Consider the following 15,504-nt stretch of genomic DNA (forward strand, 5'->3'; position numbering starts at 1 on the left):
GCCAACCAGTTATGCAGAGACAATACTTTAGGGTGCTCTGACACACCATACCTCTTTGCATCTTTTGCCACCTAGATAAAGAAACCGTATTCATCCTGTGTCCTCAGGGGTCTTTCCTAAGACTTCAAAGCCCCCCCCCCCCCCCGCCGCCACTGGGTCAACACATTCATTTATTATGTTGTTCTTCCAAAAACTGTGTCTGACAAAATATGTCATAGTCAGGTAGAGGGTTATAGAAGACATCTGTTTAACAAACAAGAAGATAAAACAAATGGGTGGATGAATAAATGAATAAATTACATAAGTGAAGAAATTAATCAATGATTGCATGATGAGGAAATGAACAAACCCTTTCAAAGGGCTGATGCAGGCGGAAGCTTTCCTGCTGAGAGAACAGCTGCAAGGAGACAGGATTTAGAAGCAAAAGCCACCCCCTACCCTGCTCCTCCCGGGGGCCTCTCCTAGGCCAGCATGAAGAGGACTGTGGTACAGTGGAAACCTCTGTGGCCATGGGGAAGGGTGGACCATCCTAAGCAAGCAGCTGCTGAGGGCTTTGCAGAATGCACTTCAAGAGTTTCTGTGTGAGCTCAGGGAAAGTTGAGGGAAAGTTTCACATGGCTTCAGAGAACTCTGACTCTCCCTCTCAGAGCCCCAAGCCTCAGGCCCCATGATTCCATGGGGCCCTCCGGGGAGAAAGAAATTGACCCCAATTTCCTGGAGCTTTGGCCTGGGCCTATGATGCATTTGGCCTCCAGCCCCTGAAGGGCTGCAGACCTCAGCACAATGTGGGCCAGAGCTGGCTGGCTGAGGCGCTGGGTCTGCAGCACAGAGTGTATTCGAATGAGCTCACATGTGCTCAGGAAAGTTCACACTGGAGAGGCTTCACTACAGAAGGTGAGGGCATCAAGGCACTGTTCTGCTTGTCCCCAGTCTCTCTCTCCCTCTCCCTGTCCCTGTCCCTCTCCCTCCCTCTCTCTCCCTCTCTCTCTCTCTCTCTCTCTCTCTCTCTCCCTCTTCCTGTCCCTCTCCCTCTCCCTCCCTCTCTCTCTCCCTCTCTCTCTCTTTCTCTCTCTCCCTCCCTCTCTCTCTCTCTCCCTCTCTCTCTCTCTCTCTCTTTCTCCCCCCCTCTGCACTTGGTCTCTCCTCCCTCTCTTTCTCCCTCCAACCCCCCACCCCCACCCATCTCAGGTCTAGTCTTGAGTCTTGCTGCCACATGTGTCTTGCTCCCCACTTCCACACCCTATGTCCCTGCAAGGTGCTTTACACATGCAACTTTCTGGAGCCTCCCAGGCTGAAACCTCATTGAAGCCTAGATCTTAGGGCCCTAAGTGCTTGCCTCCCGCCTGGTTTGTCTTCCAAGTTTCAAGACTAGTTTTTTTTAACAGAAGAATATGATGTTAAGAATTCAAGCTGGGTAAACCTGAGACCCCACTTTTCCCTGTGCACGGGCACAGGCTGTCACTGGGTTGTTGAGCTCTGAAAGCATAGTTCTGTGGGCTAAGTGGAAATCTCTCTCCTCTCTCTCTCTCTCTCTCTCTCTCTCTCTCTCTCTCTCTCTCTCCTCTCTCTCTGTTGAAATTTCTTAGCAGAGAGTTGAACATCCTTTGGCTAAAGATTCTGCCTGTCTCTGCCTGAGCATTCCAGTCTGAGACAGTGAACTGTGCCTCTCAAACTCTTCTTCACCACACAGGTCCTCCAAGAGCTGAGTTCTTCATCTGTCAAATGGCAGAATCATGTCTGATTAGCCTAAAGACTGGCTTCTAGCAAATGCTCAATGAACTCTGACTGTTGCTAGCGACTTTGATCCCCATTCAATACCCTCACAAGTGTTCTGTTTTCTTTAAGTAGATACAAAGATAGCATGGAGTCACAAGAGTAATAAGCTTGGCCAGAAAACCAGAGTTTGAGCAAATACTTAATTAGGAGACTTGACTGTTAAAGGGCAAATTCTAGGGGTCAATGGAAGGGGAAGGTACTATGGACAGTGGTGAAGGAATACTGGTACTCTGGAGGTACCAAATACAGTGGGGAATGTAATATGTTCCCCTTAAAATATATCATCATTTACACACTATAAATAATGTTACCTCAATCAATCTTAACTATAAAGAGGGGCATGTTTTGGTAATTTGTTGTATGGATTTGGAGTAAGTCCTTTTCTTCTCTAGGCTGCATAACATAAAAAAAGGATTTTAGAAGTCCTGCCCAGCTCTAATACACACAGGTCTGCGGTGTTCTAACTGCTGGTAGGAAGCCCAGGGTAAGCATGAGGCAACTTGGAACCTGCAAGATGTCCTTGCACACAGAAGCACCTAGGAGAGCTCTACTGGGTCCAAAGGAGAGCTCAGAGGCAGAGTCAGCTGCAGGTTACTGGAGGCATGGCCCTGGAATCCAGCCTGGTGATCCCCCCCCTTGGACTTCCTTCCCCCTTTTCCTGTTTTGCTCCTTCCTGCTCAATTGCTGAAATCTACCTTTGTAACATTATTTCCTCCACAAAGCACTTTTGGCTTTTTCCTCTTTTGCTGCGAGCCCCTTGGCTGCATCTCCTACAAAGCAAAGATTAGGCTGTACCAATGCAAAGATTTGGCTGCTCACTCTCCTAATCACCCACAAAATTCCCACGTGCCATCTCAGACACCGAGCTATCCAATCCTCATGCTGCTCAAGAGCATCTGAACTGGATTAAATGCTGGGACAATTAGCACCTCTCCCTCAGACTTGGATAAGGAATCCCCACCTTTTGCCACTAGCCTGCCCCTGGAATATTCAAAGACAGGGGCTGTGGAGTCAGGCAACCCCATGTACAAACTTGCAACCATGGGTAAGAATTGCACCCCCTGGCTTTCTTTCACCTTTCTCAAAGGTGTACTGAGAGTTGTCCAAGTGAAACTGTCTGTTGCACTTTGGCATCCAGGAAATATTTTAATCACCAAGGCTCTGTTTACAGAGATAAATATACTGTGATTTCCAGAGCTGGACTGTTCCAGATGGTGCCACTATGCAAGGGTGGCTGTCTAGATTTAAATGTGAGCCATTTACAGTGAAAAAAATAGTTTCTTATTTAGCTGCTCACTCTTTCAAGCCACATTTTAAGTGCTTTGTAGTCAGACCTGGCTAGTGTCCCCATAATGCTTTGATCAGGTAAGAAACTGTTTCATCACAGTAGAAACTAAGAATGGAACGTAGTAGCCTAGAGAGTTTATATCTTCTCTTGGTTTATCTGAGCAAGAAAACAGGTTTCTTGTGGTTTATACCAGTTTTACCACACAGACCCAGACCTCAATGATGGTTTGTCCCTTCTCTGACTTTTGAGGAGGAGCTACTGGCAGGGGGCTGACATTCAACCACTGCCTTTATTTCTGGATTATAGAGGAACCCACAAGCAGCATTAAGGATTCTTTCCATTACTGGTGACCTTAAAAACAGGCTAGCTTCAACTGAAGAGATAATATAGGAGTGGAGCAGTTGCCTTGCATGTGGATGACCCCAGTTTGATTACCAACAGCACATATGGTCCCCTGAGTAGCCAGGAGTGAGCCCTGAGCACAGAACCAGGCATCCATCCCAAACAGCACACGGTATGGTCCTAAAACTCAAAAGAAAAAGAAAAAGAAAAAGAAAGCCATTCACTTGTGCTTTCCTTAGCCAGGGCTGCCATGGATGCACTATGCAATTCCAGAGAACACTCCTACATCTGTATTTAACCCTACTTACTCCTCACACATAAACTAGGAGAGAGATATAGCATCTTTCCCTGCTTCCTTGTCCCCTCCCCCACCCACTCCCCTTTTAATCATGAGGGAACTGAAAGTTAAAGGGTTAAATATTCACGTCCTTCAGCTAGCAAGGGGTGGAGTCAAGATTCAATCTCAGAATCTAACTGGCTCCCAAGGAATGAATGAAGTGTGTGGGGGGGGTGATTTGTTCATTTGTTTTCAGTGGGAGAGAAAGTGTGAGTCTTTCCTACAATAGCTCACATCTTCTCCTGCCAGGATCTGGAACTTGTTTGAAAAGCAAAGCATTCCTGCTCCCTACAAGCTGTTTGATTCAAGATGCTCCGGGGCCGTACATTTCTGCTATGTTTACAGGCAGCAAGAGGGGATCTGAGGTGAATACTAGATTTGGCTCTCAGGCCGCTGGTCTGAGGGCAGAGGAAATTCATTTTCTGTACAAACTAGAAACGTCAATCGTATTAGGAGCCCATTTGGCATACACTCCCTCATTCTTTGAGCTGACAAGTAATACCCAGTTCCTTTGCATCCAGCCTCTCTGCCAGTTACCAGAGAGAGCTCCTTGAGTGTCTGACAAATTTACATTTTCCTCTCCTTTAAATACAAACTGGCCATGAAAGATACTTGGCAGGCCCCAGGCAGACTGGGTTTCAGTTTGATAACATGACCACGGCCAGAATATTATTTGGCTCAGCCATTTGGTTAACTGTTCGCAATAGTTTCATGCAGGGGAATGAGAGCGAAGTTGATCCGTCTGCGTGAGGCCATGGTAATCCCTGGCCATTGCTCGTTCCGGCTCTGGCTTCTGCTTCCCTGGCAGCCAGGGATGAGAATGACTCCAGTATTCAGGCATCCGTGTGTTCGCTATAAAGGATTTTCAGGTAGTACCTATTGGACACAGTCTGTTCATTTCTTGGGGGTAAGGAGGAGCAGGGGGAAAGGGGCTCACATTCAGACCATGCCCACACTGCTGTGTCACCTTATCTGGCTCAGCAACTTCTCTGTCCTCCTGGCCATTTCTCACCTCCTGCCACTTTCAGAGCACTGCTATGGAGAGCTTGGCCCCATCCCAAGTGATGAAAACACAGGTCAGATTAAAAACACAGTGAAGGATTTCACGGCTCAGTAGGGGGGATTGGAAATGAACTACAATGCAGTGTAGCCAATGCTCTGAAGGGGAAACCCCCAAGGGTGTGTGCAGGGGGGGCCCACAGGAGAGGGAACTGCAGGAAAGGGGTACTTGGCTGAACTGTGGAGCTGATTCAGAGTGAGGCAGTTGGGAAAAGTGACAGGAGCTCTTTCAGGTTGACAATCCAGGGAGAGCCATATTCCTGCTGATGCGTTAAAGGGTGTGAAAGTACACTAGGGAACTAGGTCCTTTGCTCTGATGACGGGATTCGTGAAGGGCATTGATCTGAAGACTGGTCATGATCGGATATATTGTTCTCAGCAAAGAACATTGGCAGAAATGTGGAGAATTATTCTGGAGAGAGGCAAGAGAATGAAAGCAGGGAGGTGAGCCTGAGGCTGCATGGTGGCGTAGCCAAGGCCAAGGATGTGACTCGGGGCAGGGGAATGGGAATAGAAGGGAACGGCTATAGGTGGGACCTGTCACAGTCTGGATGTGGGGAGCAGCCTCTGGAGTTACAGAGGGTGCTCTGGTGGTGCCTGACCTCTGGGAGGGGCTGAGAAAGGCCTAAAAGGAGCTGATATTACTGGACCCAAATTGGCTTCACCTGGCTGATGACAACTGCATCCTGGGACTCATGGACTCATCAGACCCACATGGTTGATTGTCAAGGAGATGGTCCTCTTGCACTTAGACATCTTGGAGACAGCTGATCTCTCACCTCCTTTGCCCATTCTTGGCGCCATAAAAATGTCTATTGTACTGGGTGATTGAGGAAAAGTCTCACACAGGTCCTTCATCAGAGGCAGGAAAGCTCCTTGGGCTTTCTCTAGATTTCCCAGAGGAAACAAAATGAAGGACAAACTCTGCCATTCTATCCTTCTGCTCTCCTCTTTTTCAGTGTTGTCAACATTGCTAGTACAACACTTCTCATCACTCCTAGTCCAAATGTCGTTCCTTGTCTCTGGAAACTTGAGGAGTCAGTTGCTATCTAAAGATCATGGGAGTTTTGTAATTTCAAATACTTTTAGAGTTCAACTTAGGAGGTGACGGGGGTAGAAAGAAAACAGCCCTGGTCATTTCTGTCAGCTTAAATTCAACTTTGATCAATTTTATATCCTGGGATCCTACACATGAATTTCCTTTGTAAGAGTTCCAATACTAAAATTTTTTTTCAAATCTAAGAATCTCCGAACAAATAAAACATGGTTTTATAGGGAGAAAAAAAAAACAAAACTCACAAAACTCAGAGATATCACAAAGAAAGATCATTCAAACAGGTTTTTCACTTTGGCTTTGGTGGTATAACTATTAGACAAAGCTGGTATCTATAGAGAATGTCTAGAAGAGGTTCTTACGATACAAGTTGGTTTGGGAGAAGCATAGAGGAGAGGGGCACATGCATAGTGTCATGTTCAAGGAGTCTTACCTGGTTGGTATCACTGTCTTCACACTTGATCCTACACTCGCTGTTGAACTGGAAGCCATTAGTGCATTGGTAGAGCCCGTGGAATTTCGCTGGAGGTGGATCACAAGTCACAGGAACACAAGCTCCCTCCTGCCAGCTTCCATCTTGGGTACACTGAGTCTTGAATGCCCGTCTTGAAGGAGGGAGGGTGGGGCAGAGAGAGAGAGTGGGGGGAAGGGATAAATCTAGCATCAATTTCCTTGCTTATATTCATGTCCTACTGGCATACTCAGCCTGTTCTGGAACCAGCAAACGTCTTATTTCCCATTCTCATTCTCTCTGTGTCTCACTAGGTGGTTGAGGAGTATGTGTCACATGTTTAGGGACTAAAAGAAACTCATAAAAATTGTGACCAGAGCAATAGTACAGCAGCGAGGGTGCTTGCCTAGCACAGAGCTTCCCTGAAACCATCCCCAGCATCCCATATGGTCCCTTAAGCACCACCAAGAGTGATACCTGTAGAGAGTTAGAGGTAAACCATGAAAACTGCTACGTGTTAAAGGAGCAAGAAATGTGAAGTGGAACAAGGGAAGCCTCTTCAACAAGTGCTGCTGGGAAAACTGGATAGCTACCTGCAAAAACTACTCTGTCTAATGCCAGGCACAAAACTCAGATCAAAGTAGATTAAAGACTTCAATATCAGACATGAATCTATAAGGTACATAGAGGAAAATGTGGGCAGAACTCTCCATGACATTGAAGCTAAAAGCATCTTTAAGGATGAAATATCACTGGCCATGCAAGTGGAAGCAAACATAAACAAATGGGACTACATCAAACTAAGAAGCTTCTGCACTTCAAAAGAAACAGTGACCAAAATACAGAAAGAGCCCACAGAATGGGAAAGAATATTTACCCAACACCCATCTGATAAGGGATTAATATCCAGGATATACAAGACACTAGTAGAATTGTACAAGAAAAAACCTCCAACCCCATCAAAAAATGGGGAGAAGAAATGAACAGAAGTTTCCTCAAAAAAGAAATACAAATGGCCAAAAGGCACATGAAAAAATGTTTCACATCACTAGTCATGAGAGAGATGCAAATGAAAACAACAATGAGATATCATCTCACACTACAGAGACTGGCACACATTCAAAAGAACAATAGCAACCAGCGCTGGTGTGGATGTGGGGGAAAAAGGGATGCTCTTTCACTGTTGGTGGAAATGCCGACTGGTCCAGCCTTTCTGGAAAACAATTTGGACAGTCTTTCAAAAACTAGAAACTGAGCTTCTGTATGGCCCCACAATACCATTTCTGGGAATATATCCCGAGGATGCAAAAAAGCACAGTAGAAATGACATCTGTACCATATGTTCATTGCAGCACTGTTCACAATAGCCAAAATATGGAAACAACCCAAGTGCCCTAGAACAGATGACTGGTTAAAGAAACTTTGGTACATTTACCCAATGGAATACTATGCAGCTGTTAGGAGAGATGAAGTCATGAAATTTTCTTATCAATGGATAAACCTGAGAGTATCATGCTAATTGAAATGAGTCAGAAAGAGAGGGACAGAAATAGAAGGACTGCACTCATTTGTGGAGTATAAAAGAACATCACATGAGGCTGACACCCAAGGACAGTAGATACAAGGGCCAGGAGGATTGCCCCATAGCTGGAAGCCTGCTTCATGAGTGGAGGGGAGAGGCAGATGAAATAGAGAAGGGATCACTAAGAAAATGATGGCTGGAGGAATCAGTCAGGATGGGAGATGCATGCCGAAAGTAGATAATGGACCAAACATGATGACCTCTCAGTGTCTGTGTTGCAAGCCATGATGCCCAAAGGTAGAGAGAGAGTATGGGGAATATTGTCTGCCATGGCCACAGGGGGAGGGTGGGAAAGGGGGGTATACCAGGGATATTGGTGGTGGGGAATATGCACTGGTGGAGGGATGTTTTTTTTGATCATTGTGTGACTGTAACCCAAACATGAAAGTTTGTAACTATATCACAGTGATTCAATAAAATTTTTTAAAAAAGAAAGAAAGAAAACTGCTGACCCCAAAGAAACAAACAAAAACTACTCCCACTGGGAAAAGCCAGAGCTTCAAGTCTTTCTCTTATTGTAAGTGACCTGAATAAAACCCAAGTTATGCACACCCTTGACCCATCTTTCTTGGCACAGTGATGATACAGATACTACTGACTGAGTCTTCCCCGTGTGCCAGGATCTTTGCAGGCTCTGACAGATACATCCTCTTTTACATCTCACAATAATCCCACGTGGTACCCGCGCGTATGTTCCTATCCTATGCTGGGAACTAGAAGCTGAAGGAAGTGACCCCACAGAACACAACTATTTCAACAGTGAGCATTAACTCCAGCAAAGAAACAAGCTCTTCCTTGAAAAAAGAGCTAAGTCATCTCTTCTGGAACCTATGAGTCCCCACTTACTTCTTGGACTTCCGGGAGGAGCCAGGCACGTGGTATCCAGGTTTGCACTTGTACTTGCAGAAAGAGCCCACCTTGTGTTTGTTCTCTCGGCACCGGGCGGTTTGGAGGTCTGCATTGGGCACTGGGGGTGGAGCTAGGCACATGAGCTCGCACAGGGCTTCTGGGAAGGACCACAGCCCATCCTGCATACATGTCAGGAGGCTGTTGTTTCCTGGGGGCAGGGGTAAAAGAGGCAAGGTGAGAGTCAAGCTAATTCTCAAGCTGGACTCAATGCCAACTTGAAGAGCCTGGAGTTCATCCTCTTGGAATTCCAAACCCTTCTACCTACAAGCAAGGAGCTTGGGGGAGATGAAGACATTTATATGGACAGAACAGAGGCTTCAAAAACTGGGGAGTCAGACCAGGCCGAAAACACCGGGGTGCCCCAGACAGAGAAGGTGCACTCTCCCTGCCTTCTCCAAATAGAATTCTGGCGATACTGAGCTTCTACTAACATGGCTCCGGTATGTGGGGACTGGGATTATTTCTCATTGCATACCAAAAACCACTCAGGAACGGCTCCTCCGCCCCTGAGCAGTCATGATCCCAGAGGCACACAAACCAATCTCAGAACGCAGCGGTTGCTGGCAGATATACTCCTGGACTGTGAACTAAGCTACGGCCTCGTGCAGCCCCAGAAGGGGAAAGTTTTTTGTCCCTCACCTTTTCCCCTTTGTGGCAGAATGGTGACTGCCACCTTTCAGAGCCAATTGGAGAGAGAGGTAGGAGCTTGCCGTGATAGGGCACTTGGGAAATCTTGTGATGGGTGGGGCAGAACTGGCCCAGCTCCCTGCCCAAATGAGACCCCGAGCGGCTCCACTCCTAACAGCCATGATTCCAGAGGCCACACAAACCAATCTCAGAACACAGCGGCTACTGGCAGAAATACCTCTGGACTTAATTACTAAAATACCAGAATTCCAAAACCGCGCGGCCACTTTCGCAGTTGTGCAACATCACATGTTCTTCATTATCAACAATAGAAAACAAATGATCTAATGATGCCTTTTTGGCAGGTCTGATTGTTGGGGGGAAATTCCAAATAATAATAGTGGGTTTTCTGTCAAAAGTTGAATGTAATCAAAAGTAAAGAGAGAGTAAAGTGAAAATCATCTGCCACACAGGCAAGGTGGGGAGTGCGAGGGGGGGTATACTGGGGTTCTTGGTGGTGGGATATGTGCACTGGTGAAGGGATGGGTGTTTGATGGGTGTTGATTGAGACTTAATCCTCAAAGCCTTGTAACTGTTCTCATGGTGATTCAATAAAAAAAATAATAATCATATATACAAAGAAAAAAATTGGGGAGTGATGTGCTTCAAATATGCAGTGAGTTCAAATTCAGCGTTCTTCATTCCTAATTCTGAAACTCTTATATCCCAAGGAAGGAGATGTCACTCTCCTTCCATCCTTCCTCCATGCTTCGCTTGGTAGGCATCCAGCCCAGAAATGCAGCTACCTATTTTTCAAATATTGGCAGAGTAAGCTCCTATCACAATCTTCTTCAAGCCCAAACATCTGTGTGATGTGTGAATTCAAGTTGTCATGTCTAGGGGGCCCTGGGCACCTAGATTTTTAATAATTACCCCCTTTGCTTACAACGACCAGGCCCAGAAGCAATGACCTCATGGTATTTGAGTCTGATTATTTTATTTGTGTGTGTGTCATATCTGATGGTGTTCAGGACTGACTCCCCACTTTGTGCCGGAAGATCACTACCTTAGGTGCTCAGTGCAGTGCCAGGAATGGAGCCAGAGTAGGTAGGAGCAAGACAAGTGCTTTAACTCTTATCCTTTCCCTCCGGCACCCGAAGACTGGCTTTCAGATCCTGTGTCCAGCAAGGCTTTGTCGCATATTGAGCATATGAGAACAATATGCCGGCTTCATCATGCCGGCTCTGCCAGACAGAATGACTGCCAATGGGAAGCCGTCCTGATGTGGTCCATTACAAATAAAAGTGAAACATGGTAAGCTGGTCCTTACATAGCCAGGCCATTTATCATAATCTACAGCCTTCCCCAAACTTTTCTGAGTTGACGGAAGAAGACCTGAAGCATTATTTCTCATGCTAGTATTCCTCTTCCCAGCATTTACTCAGTATCATTGAAACCAGGCTTTTGAGCACCCTTGGAGAACTAAGCTTGGAAGTCTGACTAAAACCTTGGAAGGGTGAAGCAAGAGAGATGAAATGGGGAGGTACTGAGTTCTAATACAGCCGGAGTACTTTTTACTGAACTGCCTTTACAGAGGAATTCTTTGTATAAGCATGGTTTCATGCCGTGGTTCCCACTTGGACAAAGAGGCAAGGAGAAGGAAGAGATTGAACCCAGTTCTCACAGTTAGTAAAGGACAAAATTGAGCTTTAAACCTGAGTTTGTCAATGACAAATATGGTTACAGTTTTTATTCATTTATTTATAAAAACATTTTGGGGTCTCCCAGGTGGCGCTCAAGGACTCAGTGATCCCTCCCAGGGATCCTAGGCCAACAAGGCAAAGAGTTCAATGCTAAAGCCTTGGGATTATGATGCCATATAGGCTCTGAGCTGCTGGAATCACTCAGGCCATCCCAGTGGCCTCAAGGGCTATCCCTGGCAGAGGTGATGCAGGGGTCGTGATGGGGGTCAGCTGCCTGCAAGGCAGTTACCTTACCCCTGTACTATCTATTCAGCCCCAGATAGTTGCTGTTTATGAATTGCAAGCTGATTCCACAGAACTATCAGGATAGATTCAGAAGAGCAAGTTTGACAGGAGCGTCACACCTAGACTCTCCTCTCTATCCTAAGAAGTGGTAAAACCACTTTAAGGATGATGAGAAGATAAAATGAAGAGTGATTCAAAGTGTGTGGAAAGGTGCTACCAAATTCCTATGTGTTACTTTCCCCCCTCCCTTCCTCTCTTCTTCCTGACCTTTTGTCTCTATTAGCACATCTGAATGGACCCCAGGAGTTGCAGCACAGAAGACTTAATCCACTTAAAAGGTATCTAGTCTGTCCTTATTTTATGCCATATTCTTTTTACATGGTAGGATGCAATAGTGAGCAAAACTAAAACAAAAATAAAAGAACTTTCATTCTTAGAACTTTCATCCTAGTCGGGCAGCAGGCAGGCACTGAAAGACACCAATTGTCAATTACTTAGTCTACTTCAGGCAAGTGTTCTGGAGAAAAATAAAGCAGGACCAAATAAGAAACCAGAGAAAATGCTGTGCAATTTTCTCATCCACTTCTCCCTTCTCTTCCTTTGTTCATGTGATTCATCTGGTGAGCACAGAATTATTTAATATCTGTAAAGCCCAAAGAGAATTCCACATTGATAAACTGTGATACAGATATTTCTACATCAAGTGAAATGAGGAAAGGGTGAGAAAGATGATTCATTTGGCTTGCATAGAAGCAGAGACTTCCAGAACACTGGGAGACCACAAATTGCTTCTTCTTATTTTTTTTTTAATATTGCTTTTGTGATTGGGGCAGTGTTTGGGGGTGAGCAAGCATTCCAAAAGCTGAATGAGGAGTTTTTAAAGATAGAGCTAGCAAACACTGTCTAAATTCTCTAAGAATTTGTTGAAAAGAAATTAGGATTTTTTTTTCTAAAACTACACCATATCAGCTCTGCACATCGTACATGGCGAAATGGAAAAAAATGTTTCTTTTGCGTAGAGATAACCTAAAAATTGCCAAATGCTCATCAAGAGAGATAGAACGCAAACCAACAATACTCTTGCTGGGGGAGGGGAAATAGGAGTTAACAGTGTAGCATGTAGCACAGTCCAAAGAACCACAGGGAAGCTGGAATGGCCGATTCAGGACCATGGACATGCCTCCATCTCACTCAAGGGAAATTCAGGAGAGGCTGTCACTGCACTGAGCGGCAGCAGTATTTTTCTGCCCTGACTGTGCCCATTCCCTGCAACCAGCTGTGGTTTTGAAAAGGCAGGGTATGATACATGCTGTCCTCACCCCAGTCTCCTAGCTCTGACCTCTAAACTCTGAAGGATGTTGGCTGGCCTTCAGGCCTTACTGGAGTGTTTTGAGTGTATGTTCTTGTCTTGAGTGTATATTCTCTGTATATACTGGGCCAGCCCAGGGTCTTAAGGAGTCATACCCATGGGAGCAACAAAATAAACCAGGGGTAGAGTTGGGGCCAGAGCAAGAGCACAGCAGTAGGGCCTTGGACAGAGTTGTCCCAGGTTCAATCCCAGACATTCCACATCCTCTGCCGAACCTACCAGGACTGATTCCTGGACTCAGAGCCAGGAGTAAACCATGAGCACCACCAGGTGTGGTTCCCCCCCCCGTCAAGTTACAAACCAACCAACCGGTGGTAGAGTTGGGGACTTAACATGCTAGTTTCTAGAGCTGACATATTCTAGAGGAATTGTTTTCCTTTTCTCTTATGGTTTTTCAGAGTTAGGTTACTAAACTTCAGCTCTCAAAAGCAGCAAATGTCTTTAAACTGAGCTTGATATTTATGTCACTGGCATGCTCCCCGCTACCTGTGTTTCCTAGAGAACATGGCTTAGGAGCCACGGATGTGGTTTGGGCAAAGGTGTCTGGGTATCTGGAGTTCTTAGCTGAGATTAAGAGTGCTGAAGTCAGAGCTGGGTTTCAAAACTGGATGTGACCCTGGCCATCATTTTTGAAAATAAGTAGAATAATATTTGCTTGGCTAACTTACACATGTGGTAAGAAAATTCCAATGTCTAAGGAATACTAAGCTAATGGTAACCATACTGTCAAAAGAGATATGCCTATTTTAATTTTTTTCATTTAAAATATTGTCCAGAACACCAAATCTCTTTGGGAGGGCCATTTAAGATTGAAATTGATCCAGAGAATATATTCTAAGAGGTTTGAGGACTGACTTTCTTCGGATCCATTACATGATGTTGGCAATGCCAGTATCTTTAAGGCAAGGGGGTGAAGTTTATTTTTTTATTCTGGAACCTAGTGCCAAACATATAATATGCCTCATATCCAAAAGTATTCAGTAAAGTATTAAGTAAATGGGATGGCCCTCAACCAAGATCCTCTTTGTATCTTGCTTTGTTCTCATCCAGCTACACTATTTATTTATTTATTTATTCTATTGTCATACCCAGTGGTGCTCAAGGTTCACTCCTGGCTCAGCTCTTCAAGTTTCAAGAGACAAGGAGCTACATTTAGAGGAGCAGCGTTGAGAAGTGTTAAACTAACAAAATGCTGAGAACACTGAAAAAAGGTAGAACAGAAAGAAAGAATGGTAGAGTTTGACTTTTATATCTACCTCTGTAAAATCTAGAGAAAGCTCAGGGAGATTTCCTGCCCCTGATGAAGGACCTTTGTGGGAACTTTCCTTGGCCAATTCTGGCAGGGCTTGGGGGACCACACAGGGTACTGAGGACCAAACTCAGGTCAGCTGAATGCAAGGCAAGCACTTTACCCACTTAACTGTATCCATCCAACCTCAACTCTACTATTTTAGAGTGTTAGAGGATATTGGTTATTGCATTGTTTTGATACAAAGCGCAAAACATAAAACTCCAGGTTATTACTCAAGAAGCTATATTTGCCAAAGGCTAATGCTAGTCCTGATGGACATGCAGGAGATTCCATTTTACTACTTAATTTTTAAAAGTTGATTGAGATTATTTGTCTCATACTGTTAGTAATGGTTTCTCATGCATATGAATGATCCCAACACCACACTCATTTTACTGCTCTTAGTGAGGCACAGGTCTTGGTGAAAGTAACAGAGAAAGAAGTAAGAAGAAAGACAAAGGGACCAAGGTTGACAGTAAATTGAGGTAAGAAGAATCTCAGGGTTGGCTGGTTGTCCCATAAAATATTCAATGGGAACTTCATTTGCTACTGGGGCTTAAGAAAGTTGGAGGAAGAAGTTGAGGTAGAAGAAATGGAGGTATTGAGAGAAGCCTGCAGTCCTCTGCCAATTTCAGTTCTGAAAACACATTTCTGTGATCCAGGAATAGCAAAGAGTTAAAGAGCAAATCTGAGCTGGGTTTAGCAGCTCCAGAAAGTATGTCAACTGCTTTGTAAATTTGGCTCTCACTGCTCTGGCCTGGGTGAATCAGATTACGTTCTGATTGTCTATTTTTTTTTAAATGTCTGAAGGGAATTCTACCAAATACTCTGTAATTGAGTCCATGAAGTAGGCCTAGGAAGAATGATGGAACCACCTCTTTGGTCTTCTTAGTAACCTAATTAATCATCAATTCTATTTTGTAGGTGAAAAAAAAAATCCTGGAAACTCAATTACTTGAACTAAACTTAGGGCTTACTCCAAGTTGGTCTGATTCCTAAGGGCTCTCCTGATTCCACTGCAAAGCTTTTGACCAAGAGCCTAACCAAAGAGTTGTTGTTTAGGGGCAAAACACCCTCACATAATTAAAAATTCAGAGCAGTGGAACATCCCGAAATCAAACTTTAGTCAAATATTAAGATTTCACTATCTCTACCTTGCCATTGTCTAGGATAGTAGAGCTCACCTTAAAACGTTAGGGCCAAGTAGATTCATTAGTCATTCCAAACGGAATGAAAGGAAGAGAAGTGTTCTAAAACGCAGCCACGCACAGGGATAATGATGAAGAATCATTCCTAAGAAGAGGAAGGACTCCCAAATAATGGGACACTTACCAAGAATGAGGCATGAGGACATGCAAGTGGCAGGTACAGCATGGAGTATTTCACAAATTAATGGGCTTAGCATACTCATCAAGGGGTCACCATCTCTAG

General features: G+C 44.8%; 1 protein-coding gene across 1 annotated transcript in view; it reads right to left on the bottom strand.

The window, feature by feature from the left end:
* Positions 1–15,504, bottom strand: part of PAPPA (pappalysin 1) — a 271,315-nt gene that overhangs the window by 35,414 nt on the left and 220,397 nt on the right. The window contains exons 16-17 of the mRNA XM_055123816.1: positions 8,736–8,946; positions 6,290–6,461 (exon numbers count right to left, since the gene is read on the bottom strand). Of these exons, the coding sequence (XP_054979791.1) occupies positions 6,290–6,461; positions 8,736–8,946 (383 nt within the window). The remainder of the gene's footprint in view (positions 1–6,289; positions 6,462–8,735; positions 8,947–15,504) is intronic.

Source organism: Sorex araneus, chromosome 1 (genome assembly GCF_027595985.1).
Source record: "Sorex araneus isolate mSorAra2 chromosome 1, mSorAra2.pri, whole genome shotgun sequence".
Taxonomy (NCBI): Eukaryota; Metazoa; Chordata; class Mammalia; order Eulipotyphla; family Soricidae; genus Sorex; species Sorex araneus.